We start from the raw sequence: 18,389 nt of genomic DNA, 5'->3' as shown, positions 1-18,389 counted from the left end.
ATTATGTGTTCAAAAACATGATGGATTATATTGTGTTTACGAGTTGTAAATTCTATATCTATATTTTTTTGTTCATAACATAATTAATTGTTATATATAACTAACGATCAATTATTATTGAAAAGAACATTTTAAAATGTAGATATTTTAAATCAAAACAAATTTAAATGCTAACATTCCCAAAATCTTTAAATACCCCGGGTGATTGAATTTAGGTGCTGAAAGAAAACTAAGGTCATGGATTCAAATAATTCAATTTTAATATTTTCAACCTTTTCTAGATCATCAAAGATAGATTTTGAAATGATAAATTTATAAAAGAGAAGTAATATTAATTTCATCTTTTTATCAGGTCCAAAATTTGCAAAGACACTATTTTCTTGAAGTCAAACTATTAATTTTCGTACTTTCTATTTTTCCTTTCATATAATTCGTATAAATAAATAAATCGATTTTCATTTACAGGCAACACGTGCATATAAATGACTGGTGTTAGCAGCTACCATAAAAAGCAAAAACAATTAAATGAACAACTATGGAGTCAGTTCTTCTGTAGTGTACTGTTTCATTATCATTAGATTAAATTCTAAAAGGTGAGCTTCTTCAGAATAGAAAATAGAACCGACCTTCAGCATCATGTGAGCAAAAATGAATTAATTTCGCAGAAATGGGAGAGGGGTTACTCAATAGATTGTTTTAAATATACCTGTCAAATATCAGCACAGATATGGACAAATGGGAGGCTCTGTTTTTTTACAATGTACAACTGTAAGATCACATTAACTGCTGTTACTCTTAGCACATGCACTTGGTCAGCGTTTACTTGTGAAGATGCTGATCCAAAGCATAAGCCCGCATCCTAGTGCTTGCAATTCTACCTACAGAATAGACTCCCTGACAGAATCACAACTTGGAAGAAGCTATTTCATCAAATCTAAAAAGACAAATCCATTCCAAAGACTATGCAACAGCATTGGTGGCAGTAAATTCCTTGACCGTGTATATATCACACCCATTACCATGCCAAGAAATATAAGGGGCAACATCCTCTGTATGTTGAAGTGTGCAAGCGCAAAGGCAATTGAACTTACCAGTATTGCACACCACACTGGCATGTATTTGGTGAGGGATGGGAGTAGAAAGCCACGGAAAACTATCTCTTCCCATACAGGAGCACAGACTGATACAACTGTTGCATACAATAGCATTGCCACTGGATCCCTTGCCCTTATTGATTGTTCAACACTAGAAAGGGTGACAGGTGTAGAGGGTAAAAGGGGTAGTAGGTCCAGGTTGAACTGTGACAGCCGATTGACAAGTGGAAACATGAGACATCCCATTATGACATCTAATTGCCAATTGCCTTTCAGGCTAAACCTGAACCAGTCAGGTGGAAGAGGGCGAAATCGAGAAAGACAGCGAAGAAGAATTGCAACTCCAGCAAGTCCTTCAGTTACATCGGTAACGAGGCTGAACAGTGCTTGCCCTCTAAATGTTAAAGACTCCTTGCTAAAGCCAGTTATATGGGCAGCAAAAGGAATCATCCAAGATCCTATAAACCAAAATGCTGTCGTCCAAAGAAGCATAACCTGCATCGTATGATGTTGCGTGTCACAAGCTCATATTGACCGTTTATTGCTTGGATTTTAATTAATCTCAATTGAGTCAATAACCATTTTATCTCCATTCCACTCATCACATGTATCAATAAGTTTTTAACTGGGGAATTGATATATAAAAGAGAAATCTACTCAGTCACAACTTGTTCAAAGTTTTGGAAGCACTTACTTGTAATATAGTCATTGCAGTCCATGGCACAACCCATGGATAACCAATTACCTTGAATGCTTCATTTGCAGCCTGAAAATAAAACAAGTATTTTGGTAAACAGATTGACATGAGATAACACTTAAAATATAAAATTTAATTTCATTGGCAACTTTGTACAATACTCTATTGTTCATTGCATTGATGCATGTGTGATATTTCTACATGCAAAGACCATCTAAAGCTTCATATATTTTAACTGACAAACAAGTACGACGCAGATGAACTAAAATCAAGAAGCATTAAGTTTACAGAGCAAATCATTCTAATATTCTAGTTCAGTTTCAAATTTAGTGATAACCAATTTATAAATGGGGAATTGGACAAAAGGCCAAAAAATTAACGACATAAACTTGCTGTTGTGGCCTACGGTGCCGCCATACTAGAATTCTCCCTTCAAAGATAGCCTATGGTGCAATCCATTGGAAATAATTATTTCATCACTTTACTTGACCATAATTATTTCAATCGTTAAGGTAATCTAGGACTTTTCATGTTTATCTTCTCTCGGTTTTGTTTTATGGAAATTTTCTTACAGGTTTAGTAAACTAGAGTCTATTGGATCTGGGTTTACTCCTTTTCATTTCATAAAAAGTTGAGGTCAGTGTAGGCAGATGTAATGCTTTCTTGCAATAGACTGATCATTTTTATGTATTATAAATTTATAAGCAAAAATAAACTGCAATATTGGTTGTGAGAAGCAAACACTTTAATTCCTGGGTATCTGTTATGCTCATCTTCAGCCCTATCAAACATTGTGATAGATTACCACAACAAAATCCTACTTCATTCTTCCATCAATTTGCCCTAAAATCAAAAATCAAAAATCCAGGTAATGCAGGTACAGCACAGCACTTAAACAGTCACTATTCTGACCCTAAAACACCTATATTCTCTGCAAATCACCCTCATCTCCATGCCATATACACCAATTAATTTATAATCTACCATGAACCGAACTGAAAACCTTATTCCAACCTATCAAGTCTGAAATCCTACAGCTATCCTACATAAAAGGAACAAAAATAAATAAATAAATAAACTAAGCATATACAATCAACCAACCACACTCTCTTCTCATACATAAATTCCAATCATACATAAATTCCAATGGATAAAAGTAGATATTCTATTCTCTGGATATATTGTATGTCAGCACGCTGTACAACATCACAAACCAAACATTCGGCATGACAAAGAAAACCACACTTTTTTCCTCAGTCAATTGCTTAAATAAAGGCAGATATCCACCTCATAGCCATATCACATAATTCCATATCCCGTCACTTCCACAGAATGACTACATAGTACTTAATTGACAAAGTCTGTTCATAGAATTCCTACAAAACAGATGCCTGATGACAGTATTTCTTTCAATACACAGGAAGAACTAAACTATCGACCAAACTTATTTCAGCCTTCATAATTCTAATGTTAGATTGAGGGTCTTAAGGGTGATTGGCACCAAAAATGAAATGCATTAGGTATCACGAAATTACTAAAGAAATGCATTTTATAGATTATCAACTTATTGTCACCATTGAATATCGTTGAATATAATTAGCTTCCTAAATTTAGACAGTTGCAGCTAATATATTATTTGCCTTCTTTTTTTTTCATCTTAGTAGTATCCCCTGTAATCACGGGATATGAATATATATGTTCATGTATATAAATGTACACCTGCATTACAATGTTCACCTGGGACGGGCACCAAGGCCATATAACGTGATGAGATGTTAGGATCTAATTGCAAGAAAAATAGCATGGGTTTACAAGGCCATAGACTCTCCAACTACAATAGCTAGCTTTTGTGGTGACATTCTCTCAAGATTCTTACCAGTTGTTGATGGCTTTTCCACCACAACAATTCAAATCACAAAACTTGCAACTTTATTTAACTCATCATGCAACCAGCCACCTATTTTAGTCACTTTCTTACGTTTCCAAACAGCTTCACACTTTTTCCAAAGTTTTGAATCTACTTCTGAAGATCGTGTTTTGGCTTTTCAACACTATACAGTCCTTCCACTGATATTCCAACTTGTTAGATTCAGAAATAATTCTTCCAGAAATCATTCATTCTCTTTTCCATTGTTTCTATTGAAGATCTCATATTGACTAAATATATAATCAAGTTTAAGTATATAAGGGGATGAAACAGTACTTTTCAAACTAATTATGTAAAACTGAATTAGGCTTAAAGTTCACTTTCTAAGAATTTCCATAAGTGTTATAATGAGAACTTGATGGAAGATTGATAAGCATTAAAGCACTTGGAGAACTCTGAAAGACTAGCTACTAGAGGAGAATAATCTACTAATTAAATACCCAACCAAGTATCCTATACTACTCAATACAAGACTTAAACAGTCCATAAAACCCAAGTTCTTATCATAGCACCATCCCAAAAACATTTGGATGACCTTAACTCTACAACACTTTACTCAACTTCCTTGTTAGTCAGAACCCTCCACCAATACTAGGGGTGAAAATAGGTCAGGTGGCCAATCAAGAGCCTTGTGCCTAGCCTAATTAAGGCTTAGCCTGTTCACTATACAGGTTAGGTTAAGGTTTTTTAAAAAGCATATTTAAATAAAAAGACAAGGTTCAGGCCTTAGAAAAAGTGTTAGAGTTGTTAGGCTATATTTAATGAAAGGAAGATATAAATTGTTTTCCAAGTCATTTGAATCAAAATTCATACATAATTAAATGAACCCATTAAATTTGTTGCATCCAATTTGCATCGTCATAATACAAGTGAATATTTTTGTGACTTTTTAATCTTTTACAACTTCATTCAATATTCCCCATCAATCTTCTAGTCCACACACTCCACAACAAAAACAACAGTTGCCAAAATACAAGCATCACTACTTAATAGAAATTGTCCTTATTCTATTACTACATCTTGCTATCAAATCAATCAAATGCTATTTTCAGTCTTGCAATATCAAATTCCTTATTCTATTTTATCTCCTAGAGTCTATTCTCTATTTATTCAATTATGCACATTAGGTTATACTTCTTTGCTCACGACCATATACAAGGGATAGACAGGTTATACTCCTTGGGACGCACTAGGTTATCCCTTTGGTGGAAGAGAAACAAGGTGGGGAGGAAAGAAATAAAAAGGAGTGGGGGCTACTAGTTCTCTTATCTATACTTCCCACCAATTTCCATTCACCTACTCATATTTTCCCATTTCTCTTAAACCAAACAATTTCATTTCACTCTATTTCCTACCTATTTCTCACTTATTTTTCACATATGTATTTCCTTGCCACCAGACAAACCATACAAGTTGGATGTTGTAGTTCCCTGAAATTGACCATCTTCTAGAACATGAAGAAGTTAGTTGTCAAAAAAATTGTCCTTCTCTCTGCTGCTCTTGTTTCCCCTCAATATATGTAAGAATTACTTGTTCCACGACTGAAGCATTACTTCCACTGTCACTCCTGCTCTCGAAGATTAGCCTTTCAAATCTATCACCAGTGACATCACACGAACATTTGACAAAGAAAGCTAGGATTATTCTTGAGCAGCACAACTGAATACCCGTTCATTAGATATTGCTCCAAAGGACAGTAAATCTCCTCATTTAATCACGTCTGAAAAGGTACCCAATCCTGTTTATAATATTTTATTTATCATCGTTCTCTTTCTTGTTATGCCAATTAAATATAGTGAAAATTATATATGGGATTAATCTCACTTGTATATACACATAGGTCCTCTATTTATAATAGAAGAAATATGGACTAAGCTTAAAATACAAATAAAAAATATAAACAAACTAACTAAAGATAAAAGATAAATATAATACTAAAGATAATATCTTTAACAATGCCTTTACTACTTGTTCGTCCACTGTCCATGTCTGTCCCAAAGACAACATTGGAAGCTTTCCCTCACCCAAAATGGAGCCAAGAAATTATCAAAGAGATACCTGCATTGAAAATTTTCTATGGACTGTTTGTTACAGGTTTATGTTAAAATTGGGTAAGATGGAGCACTTGAAGACCAAAATACTTACCTTGTTACTAAAGGGTACACTAAAATTTTTGGTCAAGATTACATGGATAAGGTCCCTGGTTTCTAAGATTTTTGTTTATCTTTTCTTTCCCCAACAGCCACTCACCATTGACCATTTCATCAACTTGATATCAAGATTGCCTCCTTACAAAGTGATATTAGATAGTTTGTATGTAAGTAGCAAACATCTTCACCAAAGTTCCCTGGGTGGCCCTGGGTACAGTTTGTATGTGATAACTAAAAAGATGGAAGCATATGATTTATAAATTCTAGCTTCAGGAGTAATGTCGAATAATTTTTTAAATGTCCATTAGCTTGCCAAACTTAGACACCATACATAGATTATTTTCCTCTTTTCAATTTAGTTTTCATCCTTGGGATCAAGGGTTATGATTTTAGTTGTTCATGTACACAAATATACATCTACGGAGAGTTGTCTCACAACCAATTAAGCTATAAAGAGTTTGTATATTATTTTCAAGTACCACCTCCCCTATGTCATAAGAGTAACCCTCATATTCATATATGTTAAGCACATTCAGCAAATGCAAACTAGAATCTATCAGTAAGGATGCAGAATAGAACATTAAGTAATTCCACATAACTGCAGATCATACCAAATAATTACTTAGCTCTCTTGATTTTAAAACATATATGAATGCCACTTCCACCAAACCATCCCAAAATTTACTTATCATCAGTGAGGAAAGAAAACCCAACGTAAACCATTGTTAATTAGTGTGAGTGAATTTTACTTGACATGTCATCACCATGAAACTTCACGGTAGGGATCAGCTGCAGATTTCATTTCTTTCACTAGCACACATGTTCATCGATATGACTACCAAGCTTTAAATTACCACACTTAACATCGACGTAGAAAATGGAAAACCGTTTGTCATAAGAGTAAACAATAAGCATGTGACCTTCTGAAGGGATGATTTCCAGTCTCTTTTGGTGACAACACTGGAGTCACTGAATTCAGATTGCACCAGGTCCTCATGAAAATAGTGCTCTATAACTTCAGGTTGGGGTGTTTCTGGAGAAAGATGATCGTGCCTAAAGCACTGAATACTCAATCTCTGCAAGGAAAGCCCCAAAAAATTAAAACAGCAAAGCAGAACTAGCTCAGACAATTGGTTCGACTATGTGTGTGTGTGTGCATGCACAGAAAGAAAACTCATCAGCCCCCACAAAACAACGAATTACAGAGGACTCAGATTCCCAGGTTCATAGGGACAAAGGTAAGAACATTTTCAAACCCTTTTTTTTTTCTTCGCAGCTCTAAATAAATGTAATAAATAATTCCAACAGCAAATAACAGAAACGTAAATAAAAAGAGAATATAAAAAACAAAAGTTTCAAGAGGTATCAATAATGCTTACATTTCTTGGAGACTTGGCATGGGATTCCAAGATCCGAGGAAAAGGACGTAGTGCGACGGGTCGGGGAAAACCCTTAATCGGAAGAAAGGAGCGGCTAAAGGCAGAATAAGAAGAGGTACTCAACATTTATAAACCCTAAGGGCTAATAACCCAAACACCACCCTCCTAATTAGTCCCTTACATCAACAAAAAGGGTTTAATATTTGGGGATTGGTTGTTATGGTTAGGATAAGAAGGCAGCTAGGAGAATGTGATTTGAAACTTCACTTCCCACGTTTAGTTTGTTCTATCCAAGGAGAAGAAAAGACAGCGACCCAGGTTAAGCTTGTTTCCTAGCCAGAGTCATTGAAATGGTATATCCCCCGTTCTGCTTGTGGTGTTCAATTCTGACCCTAAATTTATTAGAGTTTTGAAAAAAGGAAGAAACTTTCTTACCAGATTTGATGTAGCATCTATAGCCAATCGGAAATTGGGAATATTAATGCTCACAAATAGATACTATTAAATCTTAATGTGTTGGGTAAATGGTGTTCCCATACAAATACAAAGAAAATCATGTCTCTGGGTTGGTGGGTGGGAATTAAGTATTTACCAACCATACTGATAATAAAAAATCATTATCCCATTGGAAAAAAAATTATAGAGATCATATAAATAATATGAAGGGTAATCCAACCCATTAGAGAGGGAATTTGAGTAAAACTAAATATGGAAAATTTAAGAAGAAATTAAACATCAATATCTTTACATAAAGTCAATTTGATTATATAACTTTAATGAATAAAATAAATAAGTGTTAGATATTATTTTTAAAAACTCAATAAACTTAATTTAAAAAGTATCTAGTCTCACACTAAAATCGTCCTAATTATTTTTCCCACAATAATACCCTGTTTAAAGAATTTTTTTTTTCTACAAACCATTATAATAGTTTAAATAATTGCTTTCCATCCACTCTTTTACTTTGTATATGTCTGCTGTTCACATGCAAACAAATTCACTTTCCATGCTTTTCTTCCATTCAAATCAAATCACAGTGAATTGACAAATCTAAACACTTATAATATGCACCTCTTCCCTCCACATAAACATTATATATCTTCAAACAAATAAATAGTATTTTTGTGCTCCCATAAAAAAGCTTGAAACATTACATCGTGATATGTTTGAAATGAAATATTTGTTAAATATACATCAAATTGATTTATTTAATTGTTTCATTGAATTTTTTAAAAACATCACGGATTTGGAAAGTTCAATTACTTGCATTTAAATTTCATCTTTTTTTTTAAATGATTTATTTGGAGAAATCAATTTAAATTATTTTATCATTTTTTTTATTTGAATAAGACCACTACACTTTATCTCAGTCAAGTCATCTAGAACTAAATATTAAATCCAATCAAGTTATTCTAAATAAAAATCAAATTTAATCGATCCAAATATTAAATCCAATCAAGTTATTCTAAATCAAAAATCAAATTTAATCGATCCAAATCTAATTTTTTCAAACTGAAAATCATGACGAGTCAAACTCGAACTAACTCAATTTAAATAGAGTTGAATGTCTTAAAATAAAAACTAAATTACTTTATCTCAACAAGAAAATTGAAATTTAAGATATTTTAATTACTTCATTCAAATAAATTATTTAAAAAATAAGAAAATTCAATAATAAATAATTCAAATTATATTTATTTCAACTTGTTAGAATGGTAGAAATCCTCCTATATAAGGTAAGGGGCATTCTTTTCTGGCTTGCATAGATTACATTGTAACTGTGTGCACAAAGACTAAACAAAACAGGAATAACCAATAATGGCAACTGATACATAACTCAGAAAAGGGTAAGAACGTGGAATTTTATTGATGTAGAAGTATCAATCTGCATAACATATTGCAGAGAAAAGAAACATATGTAAGACGGATGAGAGAGAATTTTCACGGCAGAGGAACCGGAGAATGAGGAGAGAATAATCAAGAAATATGGTGAAGGATAACAGAGACAGAAAGTCAGAAAGGAAGAGGTTTCACATACCAGAGACACACCCACTGCGTCACATAATCTTTGAATTTAATGTTGCTTTTCCTCTTCCTCACTTTTGCTGTGGTCTCCCATTATAGGATATTCCTCCACGGGTTCCTGGGATGTGACTAACTCTGCCTGCTTTTCCCACTCAGCACTCGGTTTGTTACACGTTACATACATCCCCAGTCAAAACACAGTCACAACTTATGCTACACATTGTAATTCATTCCTACCTTAATCAGAGAAATCGAAGGAATGTTTAGTCCTACAACTGGGGCCCGACAATTTTTCCGGAGAAAAGAGTAGAGGTCGATAGCAAACTTCTTTATAAATGATGAGTTCCAGTTGGCCTTCACGTTAGAATGCCCAATTACATATGCTGCTCCAGTGCACTTGGCTTCTACCAGTTCCATGAGTTCTTCCTTGACCCGTGGGTCATAATATATTACATTTTGCAACTCAAATCGAATTCGTCGTCTAGTGATGTGTTCAGGCGATTCCCGCTCATACATGGCCCGCAGCCTCTTCAATATTGGAGATTTACTGCTAGTAACGGTCAAAGCTCCCGGAAGATTAATATTGTTGCCTTCCTGAAAAGCAGAAGATTCCGACATCAGCAATCGTGTCCCAAACTTCCCTGATGTTCTCACCACCGCCATCCGTCCATCCGCTGAACCTTCTGCCTTTCCAGAGCAACCTTCTGCTTCCAATTGAATGAATTCAGCTATGCTCATCACCAGTTCATTTTCAAAATCATTTTCGTCATTGCACACATCTTTATAACCATTTCGGACAATGCATCGATACAACCGGTAAGATTTGGGACCAATTCGACCGATGAGGTAACGTTCCTCACGTGGCACCCAAGCCACGGGTACAGTCTTAACACAAACAAAAACAACCACTTGGTAGAAAGCTGGCAGATTTGTCAAAAAATGAGTAAAACTGGCAGGGATTCCAGTAGCCAATCCAGTGTAGATAAGGCCCATTCCAGGAACTCTAACAATCCCAAGACTAGGACCTAATGCAAGGATGGTCCTCGTTGAAACTTTGTTATGCGTGTCAAATAAATACCTTTTCCTGGAACCATAATGCCACGCATACATTACAACCATGAAGACTGCAGAAAGCACGAGTGGAATCCAGCCACCTTTAAGGATTTTCAGGCTGTATGATGACAGGAAGAGAATCTCTATCGAACCAAAGGATAAAGCAAACGCCAGAGCAATTATAAGACTTCGATTCCATACAAGAATGATGGCTAGTGATGTCAAACATGTGGTCACAAACACAAGAATCAGATGTGCAATCCCTGCAAACAAAAGAATGATGTTACTAAGAATCACGATCTGGAAAAAAATAGTGAATATAAAATGACCCAGAACATCAGTTTATTTTCACAAATAATCGTTGAATCCTCTATAACACAATCATGTAAAATAAGTTTAATTTTGTTTCACTGTTAGCGAAACTTCTACCCTAGCATTCAATATTATGCTGCAAGATCATAAAAAAAGCTTGAAGTTCTTGGGAAGCTAATATCGTAATCAACTCTTCTAATAATGTTGGACTACGCGATTGAACAATTTCGAGATTTCTAAAGCAGACAGTGGATCAAAATTATGTTAATTTTCACTTCCAGTAAGGGTTACTATTTTTGAAATAGATGGCATTATAAATTGAGAATGTAAAGTTTACAGTGCCAATGAATCACAACTCAATTATATTTCCATATCAAATAATATTAAAATACATACCCTATTAGATAAAAACAAAAGTTACACAACTTATGATGGAAACTGAGGGTTAGGGGCGGTTATATAACAGTCAACAGCAGAAAGTAACATTTCAAATTGTGTAATATAAAAACAATTAATAAAAGCAGGTATACATTAGAATACCTTGAATAGTAACTTTGATGATGACGGCTTAGGACAGAAAATTAGAATACATAATACTAAATTTGTGTGTAAGAGGGGAATTAGGGGGAAATATTTGTTCTGATTTCTAGTAATTTATACAGAGAATTCATCTCTGTAGTAGTCTATGATTTTGGACCAACAAACTTCATTGTATTTTGTGATTCAACATCACTATTCTCCAATCAACCATCTGGTGCTCTGTCAACTTACCGTAAGCATGTCCTATTCTGTTTATGTCTCCTAAACCAACTGTCACAGCCAAGCTTATTATCATAAGAATCCAGTTTATCTCCGGTATATATGTCTGACCAGGGATCCACCTTCTGGAATGCACTGCTTTAACTCGAGGGAAACATTCAAATGCATGGCATTGTTGGACTGTTGAGAATGCTGAAGCAATGACAGCCTGACTTGAAACTACTGCCGCCAAAGCAGACACCACAAATACTGGCCAAAATAGAACATCTACAAAAATGACAAAAACATTATGAAATATATTACGGATACTAGACAGCAAGTACTGCAGTCTTATAAAAAACATATGACAAGACAAGTACCAGCTCAATTATTTTGCTCCATTAACCATTAAAGTAAGTTTCTTGCGTACAAGATACAAATACTACAAGTACACGGTGATTTTATTCCACTGAAAGCATATATGCATGGATCATCTAAGTGGTTATTTTTTAGGGAAAAATGTTAAAAGAGTACTAAACCACAAGGAACGGTAAACCCACTGGCTAGGGTTTATCTCCAAAATTATCGAGTAAAGTTAAGCTAAACTCGTTGACAATGGCTTTGATACATTGAATAGTAGGAGTAGGAAATGGATCTTATCTACCAATTTGTTCACCAACCTCTACCATAAATTAAAAGTAGTACAGTGCATGTACAAGAACTCAGCTTTTTCTGATCAACATAAGATCAAATACATTCTAGTTAGAGGTTGTGATTCAGTTAGAAAAAGACAGTGTCACAAAATGGTATAATATATAGAACATTGAAACAATAACCTTAAGCAAGACGTGATACATATCACTTTTCAAATTAGGAAATCATACTAAATTAATAATAATTTATAGAAATAGAAAATGTAAGTGAAACCAACTTACATAAGAAAAAGTTAAAGTTCATTAAAAACATGCTGTGAAGAGAAAATACACAGTAAAACGTCCACCCTAATAGAATTCACACAAAAATATTTCATTGTTAGATTAATAATCTCAAAGGTTAAAGTTATCTTATCTCTCAAAATTGCCCCACCTAAATTGGCCAGGGAGAACCAGAACTTGTATCTAATACTTGCTAATTTGTCAGTGTCGGCATAAGTACATAATAGACATTTTGTGAGACCAGGAGCAAAAACATAATACAATTCCACGTTCTTCTAGAATTCTACAAGAAGGCCTATCAGGGATATTTTATTCTATTGACATTAACTGACCTGGAATAGAAGCATAAAAGCTTATATGCACTGCAGATAAATTCTTGGAAAGAAAAGCAGCCTGCCCCATGTATTGAAGAACTAAACATGGGTAAATGACACAATAAAATGCAACCTGCACAGTAATGGGGAGCAATAACAATTATAAAAATTACAACAATCATTTTCAAAAATAAAATCAATCTAAAAGTTATAACTCTCTTTAAAATGAGGAATCATTATTAAGACCTCAATATATTATGTAAAGGACCTGTTAGGCAGGGAAGTAATGAGAGGGGTTGGAAAGTGTATCATAGGAAGAAATTTAAAAATAAAAATAGTTAAGAAGTTAGTTGTTATGGGGGGGTGAGGCTTTCTGAGAAAGTCTATATAAAGGAAGAATTTTCTTTTGTAAGTTGATGCTTGTGTTTGGAGTTGATAATTGTTGAATAATACAGAAAAAGGATCTTTGTCTACATTTTTTCAATCTTGTTTTGCCGATTCTTGAGAAGACAGGTAACAGGCATGCAATGAAAAGCTTAAGGCGAGCTAAGATTTTGAGCCTGTTGACCTGCATAAGCCCAATCCGCTTAACCCATAGCCCGTGTGGGTTTGGGACGGGACGGGTTGGTCTGCCGGACCACACTAAATTAAGCTCCCGTGGGTTTGGGATGGGACGGGTTGGTCTGCCTGGCCACACTAAATTGACAGCATTCTCATATTTTTCCATGGGTTCATCCAAGTGACGCGTTGCGGAAGCTTGAAATTTTCGAATGTGAGTTTGAAGCTTCGATCTTCCCATTGTTTTGAACTTGTTTGCCCAATCGGGTCCGTCCTGCTGGGTTTTGAATACTACTGGAAAATTTAGTTGCAAACTAAGTATAGAACAGATCAAGGATTAGGGAGAACCTGTTAGGACTAATTTGTACATGAGAGCATATATAAGAAAAAAATGTGAAGTACGAAATTAACTTCATAGTAGGGAGGAAGATTATATTATGGTTAAAGTAATTTCAACTCCTATATAAATTTATTTCATTTTCTTTACTTTATTGGTCCATATATAGAATTGTTCCCAACTTGGGGGGGTTTGTTCAAAACCATGAGCTGAAGTTCAATTTCGTGGACTTTCAGCAAAGCAATGATGGTGATGACAGAAGTAAGAATTCCAATGGGACAAAAGAACAAGAAAAAAGAAATAGAATGCCGAGTTTCGATCTGATTCTTCAGTCCATCTTAAAAAACCTGCCTGAACTCATAACCAGAGATAGAATTCGATAAATATGCAAAGAATGAGAAACCAAGAGAAAGATAAAATCCACGACCTTGCAGCAAAAAGATCAACAACCAACAGGTGAATCCAGACAGAGGTCAAAGTCAACTCACTGGAGAACATTCTTGCTATATTAGTCAGGCCGCATGCCCAAGGGCCAGAAAGGATGCTAGCCGGACCATAATATTCAGCCCGCTTTTCACAAGAGGCGCGGGTCAGCGCAACCTGCATTTTGCAAGCCAAGTGTGGACCAGTCCTAGGCCTGGGCTGGGCCGGGGCGGCCCGCATTGTCACCCTTAGATGAAAGTATGTTCTATGTAATACATTACCAAACAGGTAAATCAACTCAAAGTTTGAATTTCGCATGTTCCACTTTAGCCAAAAAGTTCTAGATAACAAATCAAAGAATCACTTTCTAAATGTTATTGGCCTACAGGTTAATTATCCCTTTTCATATGTAAATATAAATAAGAGAAGGATGTTAGTTAGTTAGTAAGCTATTGTTAGTTCATAGTTGTTTGGTATGCTTAAAAGTGAGGTAGGTTGTTGTATTCTGGACAGTTGAATCTAGATTGAAATGAAAATCAAGTGCAGTGCACAGTTTCTTTGACCTCTTTGTTTCTCTCCTCTTCTCTCTATCCTATCTATTTTGTTCTTCCACCTTTCCCGTATTTTTTCCCGTCTTTCTGTTTCTTTCTCTTTCGAACCTAAATTCTACATCACCTATACTCCATCACTTGTTATGCATTATAAACAAAGGTTTGTCTTTTTGATGCTAATATATGAGTATAATATAAATTAGTTTGTTGTGGTATCTTTCAATCTGTTGTTCAGTTTTTTAGTAGCATAATAACATCAACTATTTCTCTTAATAGGCACATCAAAAGTCTAAAAAGTATATTACAACTTAGTACACATACTATTACTGACCAAAGGAGTTAATAATCACCCTTACAGAAACCTGTAGTTAAATAACACTAATAATTCTTGGGTATTATCTATTAAGAGGGTCATTCGAGAACACAACATTGGAAGTTAACAGTGAAATCAAAGCCAACTTAATACTTATTGGCCACACATACCCTCAAAGGTATTTGTCTGTAGTAACCGAGGTCTCCAAACATAGCTTCAGTTCCTGGAGATGACGAGAAAAATAATGAATTTGGATAGCATAAGGCTTAAGCAGAATTTGAATTTAAAAGAGATGCAGACCTGTAACACACAGAAATACTCCTCCAAGATTAACCCAACCACCTTTTCCTGTTAGCCTAAAGAACTTGTAAATATAGTGCGGAGAAAGAGCCCCATATATTCGTGGGTTCCACTTGATGACATTGTAAATGCCAATCATGAAAATAGTAAGTAACCATAGAATGATTATGGGAGGAAATACAAATGCAACCTTGTAGGAGCCACGGTGTTGCATAACAAAGAGTCCAATCACTAGAACACAGGAAATACGAGACAGCACACCTATGAAAGGATATATACGTAAGTTTTGATAGAAAAAATATAAAATGCAACATTGTACGAACCATTATGTTGCATAACAAGAAGTCCAATCAGTAGAACACCGGAAATACGAGACCACGCCTATGAAATGATATATACATATGTTCTGATGACAAAAATGCATAATATTTTTCAAGGAAGGAATATAGGACCAGTAGCGTATAACAAACGTCAAGTGAGACTTGTTCTCAATTGTTATCATGAGAACAAATCTTTATCATACAAGATACAATCATACATCAATTATCAATATTAGAACTAAATAAAACCAATCTTGAGCCTCCAAATATGATTATATAATCAAGATTTGCTGTTCTTCAGTAATTTTGCTTATGCTGAAGAACAATGAAAATCAAGCTTAATTCAACCTTTCATTAAGAAGCTCATATTGCACAACGTAATCAAGAGACTGATACTTTTTTTTTTTAATTAATGCATGCACCATATAATAAGCTTGGCATAAAATAAGGGGAGTTATCTATGTCAAGGTCCTTAATATCACTTTAGTTTTAAGTAACAATAACAGTTTCTGGAGTACGTTCCATGATTTAATATTCCATTCTATGTTACCTTTTTTTCTATATAGTCTGTATGCATTAATTTATTAGTCGGTTGATTTAATTCATTTAGATTTTTTGTGTGCACAATGATGCTAACAAGGTTCGAACGTAAGAGCTTGAGCAAACTAGACAAACCCCCTCACATTTAGGCCAAACCTAGCGGGTTATTCATGTAGATCATTTAAGCTCTGAGTATTACACACTTTGGAGGAAGATTAGCATCGTTTCCCCTTACTTTTGTTTGCAATCTTTGCTTCAATTTCCAGGCCTTTAATGGATGAAAGAACTGCAAGATAGAATTCTTATTAGCAATAGAGCTGTTGCAATGGTAAAACATCAATCAGATAAGTTGTACCACCAGACACAATAACATATTTGTAATGAGAAAAATGTAAAGTTACCAGAAATGGCAGGCATGAGTGCACCAACACAAATCACCATGCAAGCACCCAGTAAAACAAAAATAAGCAAAGCCTTCTTTGTACTCTTGTGTTTCTCAATGAATCTTTTCAAAGGAGATGGTGGTATACTTCTATTTGAGGAACCAAGTTTGAGATATGTAGAAAGCTCCTCATCAGAAGCTTGATGATTAGGAAGCAAACAAAATTTTGCATTTCTGCAAAGCTGTGAATACAAAGCAACAATTCCCCCTGTACGTGTTGAATGTACTAGCATTACCACAATAATTATAGTAATGAGTAACAAAAGGACCTTAGTTTGACAGAAAAATAAAGAAAAGCAGTCCTTACCTTCGCCATTATCATCTACACTTAAAAGAATAACTGAATACTTCAATAAAGAAACAATTGAAAGAGTCCAAAATATCAAAGAAAATGCGCCAAATATTGCATCTTCATTCTGGACTTGTTTTAGTCTTCCAGAAAAAATACTTTGATAGACATAAAGTGGGGATAGGCTCAGGTCACCAAACAAAAAGCCAAAACTTTGGTATGCCAAAAACAAAAGTGTTCTACATTGAAATTTCCGCTCTACCTGTTAATTGAGAAAAAAAAAACAAAATATTATGAACATATATGACTTCAAGTTTTTTAATAAAACAACATTTAGGTTCAAAGGGAAAGCAATGAACAAAATAATAGATTATATCGATATTTAATGCTTTTTATCCTATTTCCTTTTCTTCCGCGCAGGCATACATACAACTATGATAAGTTTGCTCATTTTCCACCATGAAAGACAAAAGAAATGAAGAAGAACACGAATATTGCATAAAACGCTTCTACCAATATAGCATACGATACACTGTAGCAAATTGTGTTCAAGAAGAATTCCATTTTCATTTTCCAAGATTCTACCAGCATAGCATACGTTCACCATACTCTCCACACAACAACTCGCATCTCTTTCTCGTTTTCTGACGCAAAATATATTTGCCTGTGATTGCTTCTATGCCTTCTAAATTTTCAAACTATACAGCCAAACCATATTCCGTTTTCAGGCCAGTTATCCACGTTTAGATTGACGACGGAGTTTGAAACAACAAATCTCATTTTCACTTCGCACATTGTCTCGTTACGGCAAAATTCGACATAAACATTGCTTATTCAATACGCATTTATTCGTTAGAATTCCATCGATTCTCAGAATATCGAATCTGATAAAAACGGAAAACAGGCAAAGAAAGTTCCAGAAGCATGGCAAAACATTTGTAATATACTTTGTAGTTAAGTCCATGTTCGAATTGAGGAAAAAAAGAGAGGAGAAAATGTACCACGTCTGATGCACCTCGTTCTCTACTCGCATCTGAGCTCATAGCGAAGAAGAAAACAGAACAAGAGTTTCGTTGCGCTCGCTTTTGGAAAGGAAAAATCCACTCCAACTGTATTGGAACCGCGAAATTGCCTCCAATGTAGACCGTGTTTGATTATTTTACTATTTACGCAATAAACTTAGTTTTTCCATTGCAAGATGTCCTGGTAAAAAAAGTGTCCTGTAATATCTCAACCAATAATTTACATAAAAACAACAACAAAATTTATATGAACTGTTATATTATTTTTAAATATAGTCTAAACTTTTACCTTTAATTCAAAATCATTAATGGTGATGCAAGTTAACCTGGAAATAATTCTTAATATATAATCCTCGTCTTATTTATAATTTTTTTCAGAAAATTATTTGTATTTAAATTGAATGATGTTGTTGATTTGTTTTTCTTGAAACGCTCTTAATTAAATATTTAAAATAAATCACAAAAAGTTAGCTAAATCTATCCCAACTACTTCATTTTATGATATGCAAGAATAATTTTGAAAAATAATTAAAATTAGATAATTTATTATTTTTAACTAATTCAGTGTAAATTAACTAAAAAGAATCTTACAAATAGAGACATCTGGAATCGTATTTAAGGAGTTGTCTTTGGGAAATTAATTCTACCCTTTTTTTTCCAAAATCAATTC

The 18,389-nt window shown here is 34.4% G+C and overlaps 2 protein-coding genes across 2 annotated transcripts; both read right to left on the bottom strand.

The window, feature by feature from the left end:
- Positions 1-627: 627 nt before the first annotated feature.
- LOC106768951 lies at positions 628-7,772 on the bottom strand. The gene is made up of 4 exons (XM_014654356.2): positions 7,248-7,772; positions 6,789-6,944; positions 1,789-1,860; positions 628-1,589 (listed from the first exon to the last, which is right to left on the bottom strand). Exons 1-4 carry the CDS (start codon positions 7,371-7,373, stop codon positions 921-923), a joined length of 1,023 nt encoding a protein of 340 aa, XP_014509842.1. The 5' UTR covers positions 7,374-7,772; the 3' UTR covers positions 628-920.
- A 1,195-nt stretch (positions 7,773-8,967) lies between these two features.
- On the bottom strand, positions 8,968-17,920 carry LOC106767048 (potassium transporter 3). The gene is made up of 9 exons (XM_014651865.2): positions 17,699-17,920; positions 16,716-16,959; positions 16,368-16,616; positions 16,202-16,252; positions 15,107-15,367; positions 14,977-15,029; positions 12,643-12,757; positions 11,409-11,663; positions 8,968-10,588 (listed from the first exon to the last, which is right to left on the bottom strand). Exons 1-9 carry the CDS (start codon positions 17,738-17,740, stop codon positions 9,486-9,488), a joined length of 2,373 nt encoding a protein of 790 aa, XP_014507351.1. The 5' UTR covers positions 17,741-17,920; the 3' UTR covers positions 8,968-9,485.
- Between the last annotated feature and the right edge of the window lie 469 nt (positions 17,921-18,389).

This window comes from Vigna radiata, chromosome 7 (assembly GCF_000741045.1).
Source record: "Vigna radiata var. radiata cultivar VC1973A chromosome 7, Vradiata_ver6, whole genome shotgun sequence".
NCBI classification, from domain to species: domain Eukaryota; kingdom Viridiplantae; phylum Streptophyta; class Magnoliopsida; order Fabales; family Fabaceae; genus Vigna; species Vigna radiata.
This window is presented reverse-complemented; position numbering and strand designations above follow the sequence as displayed.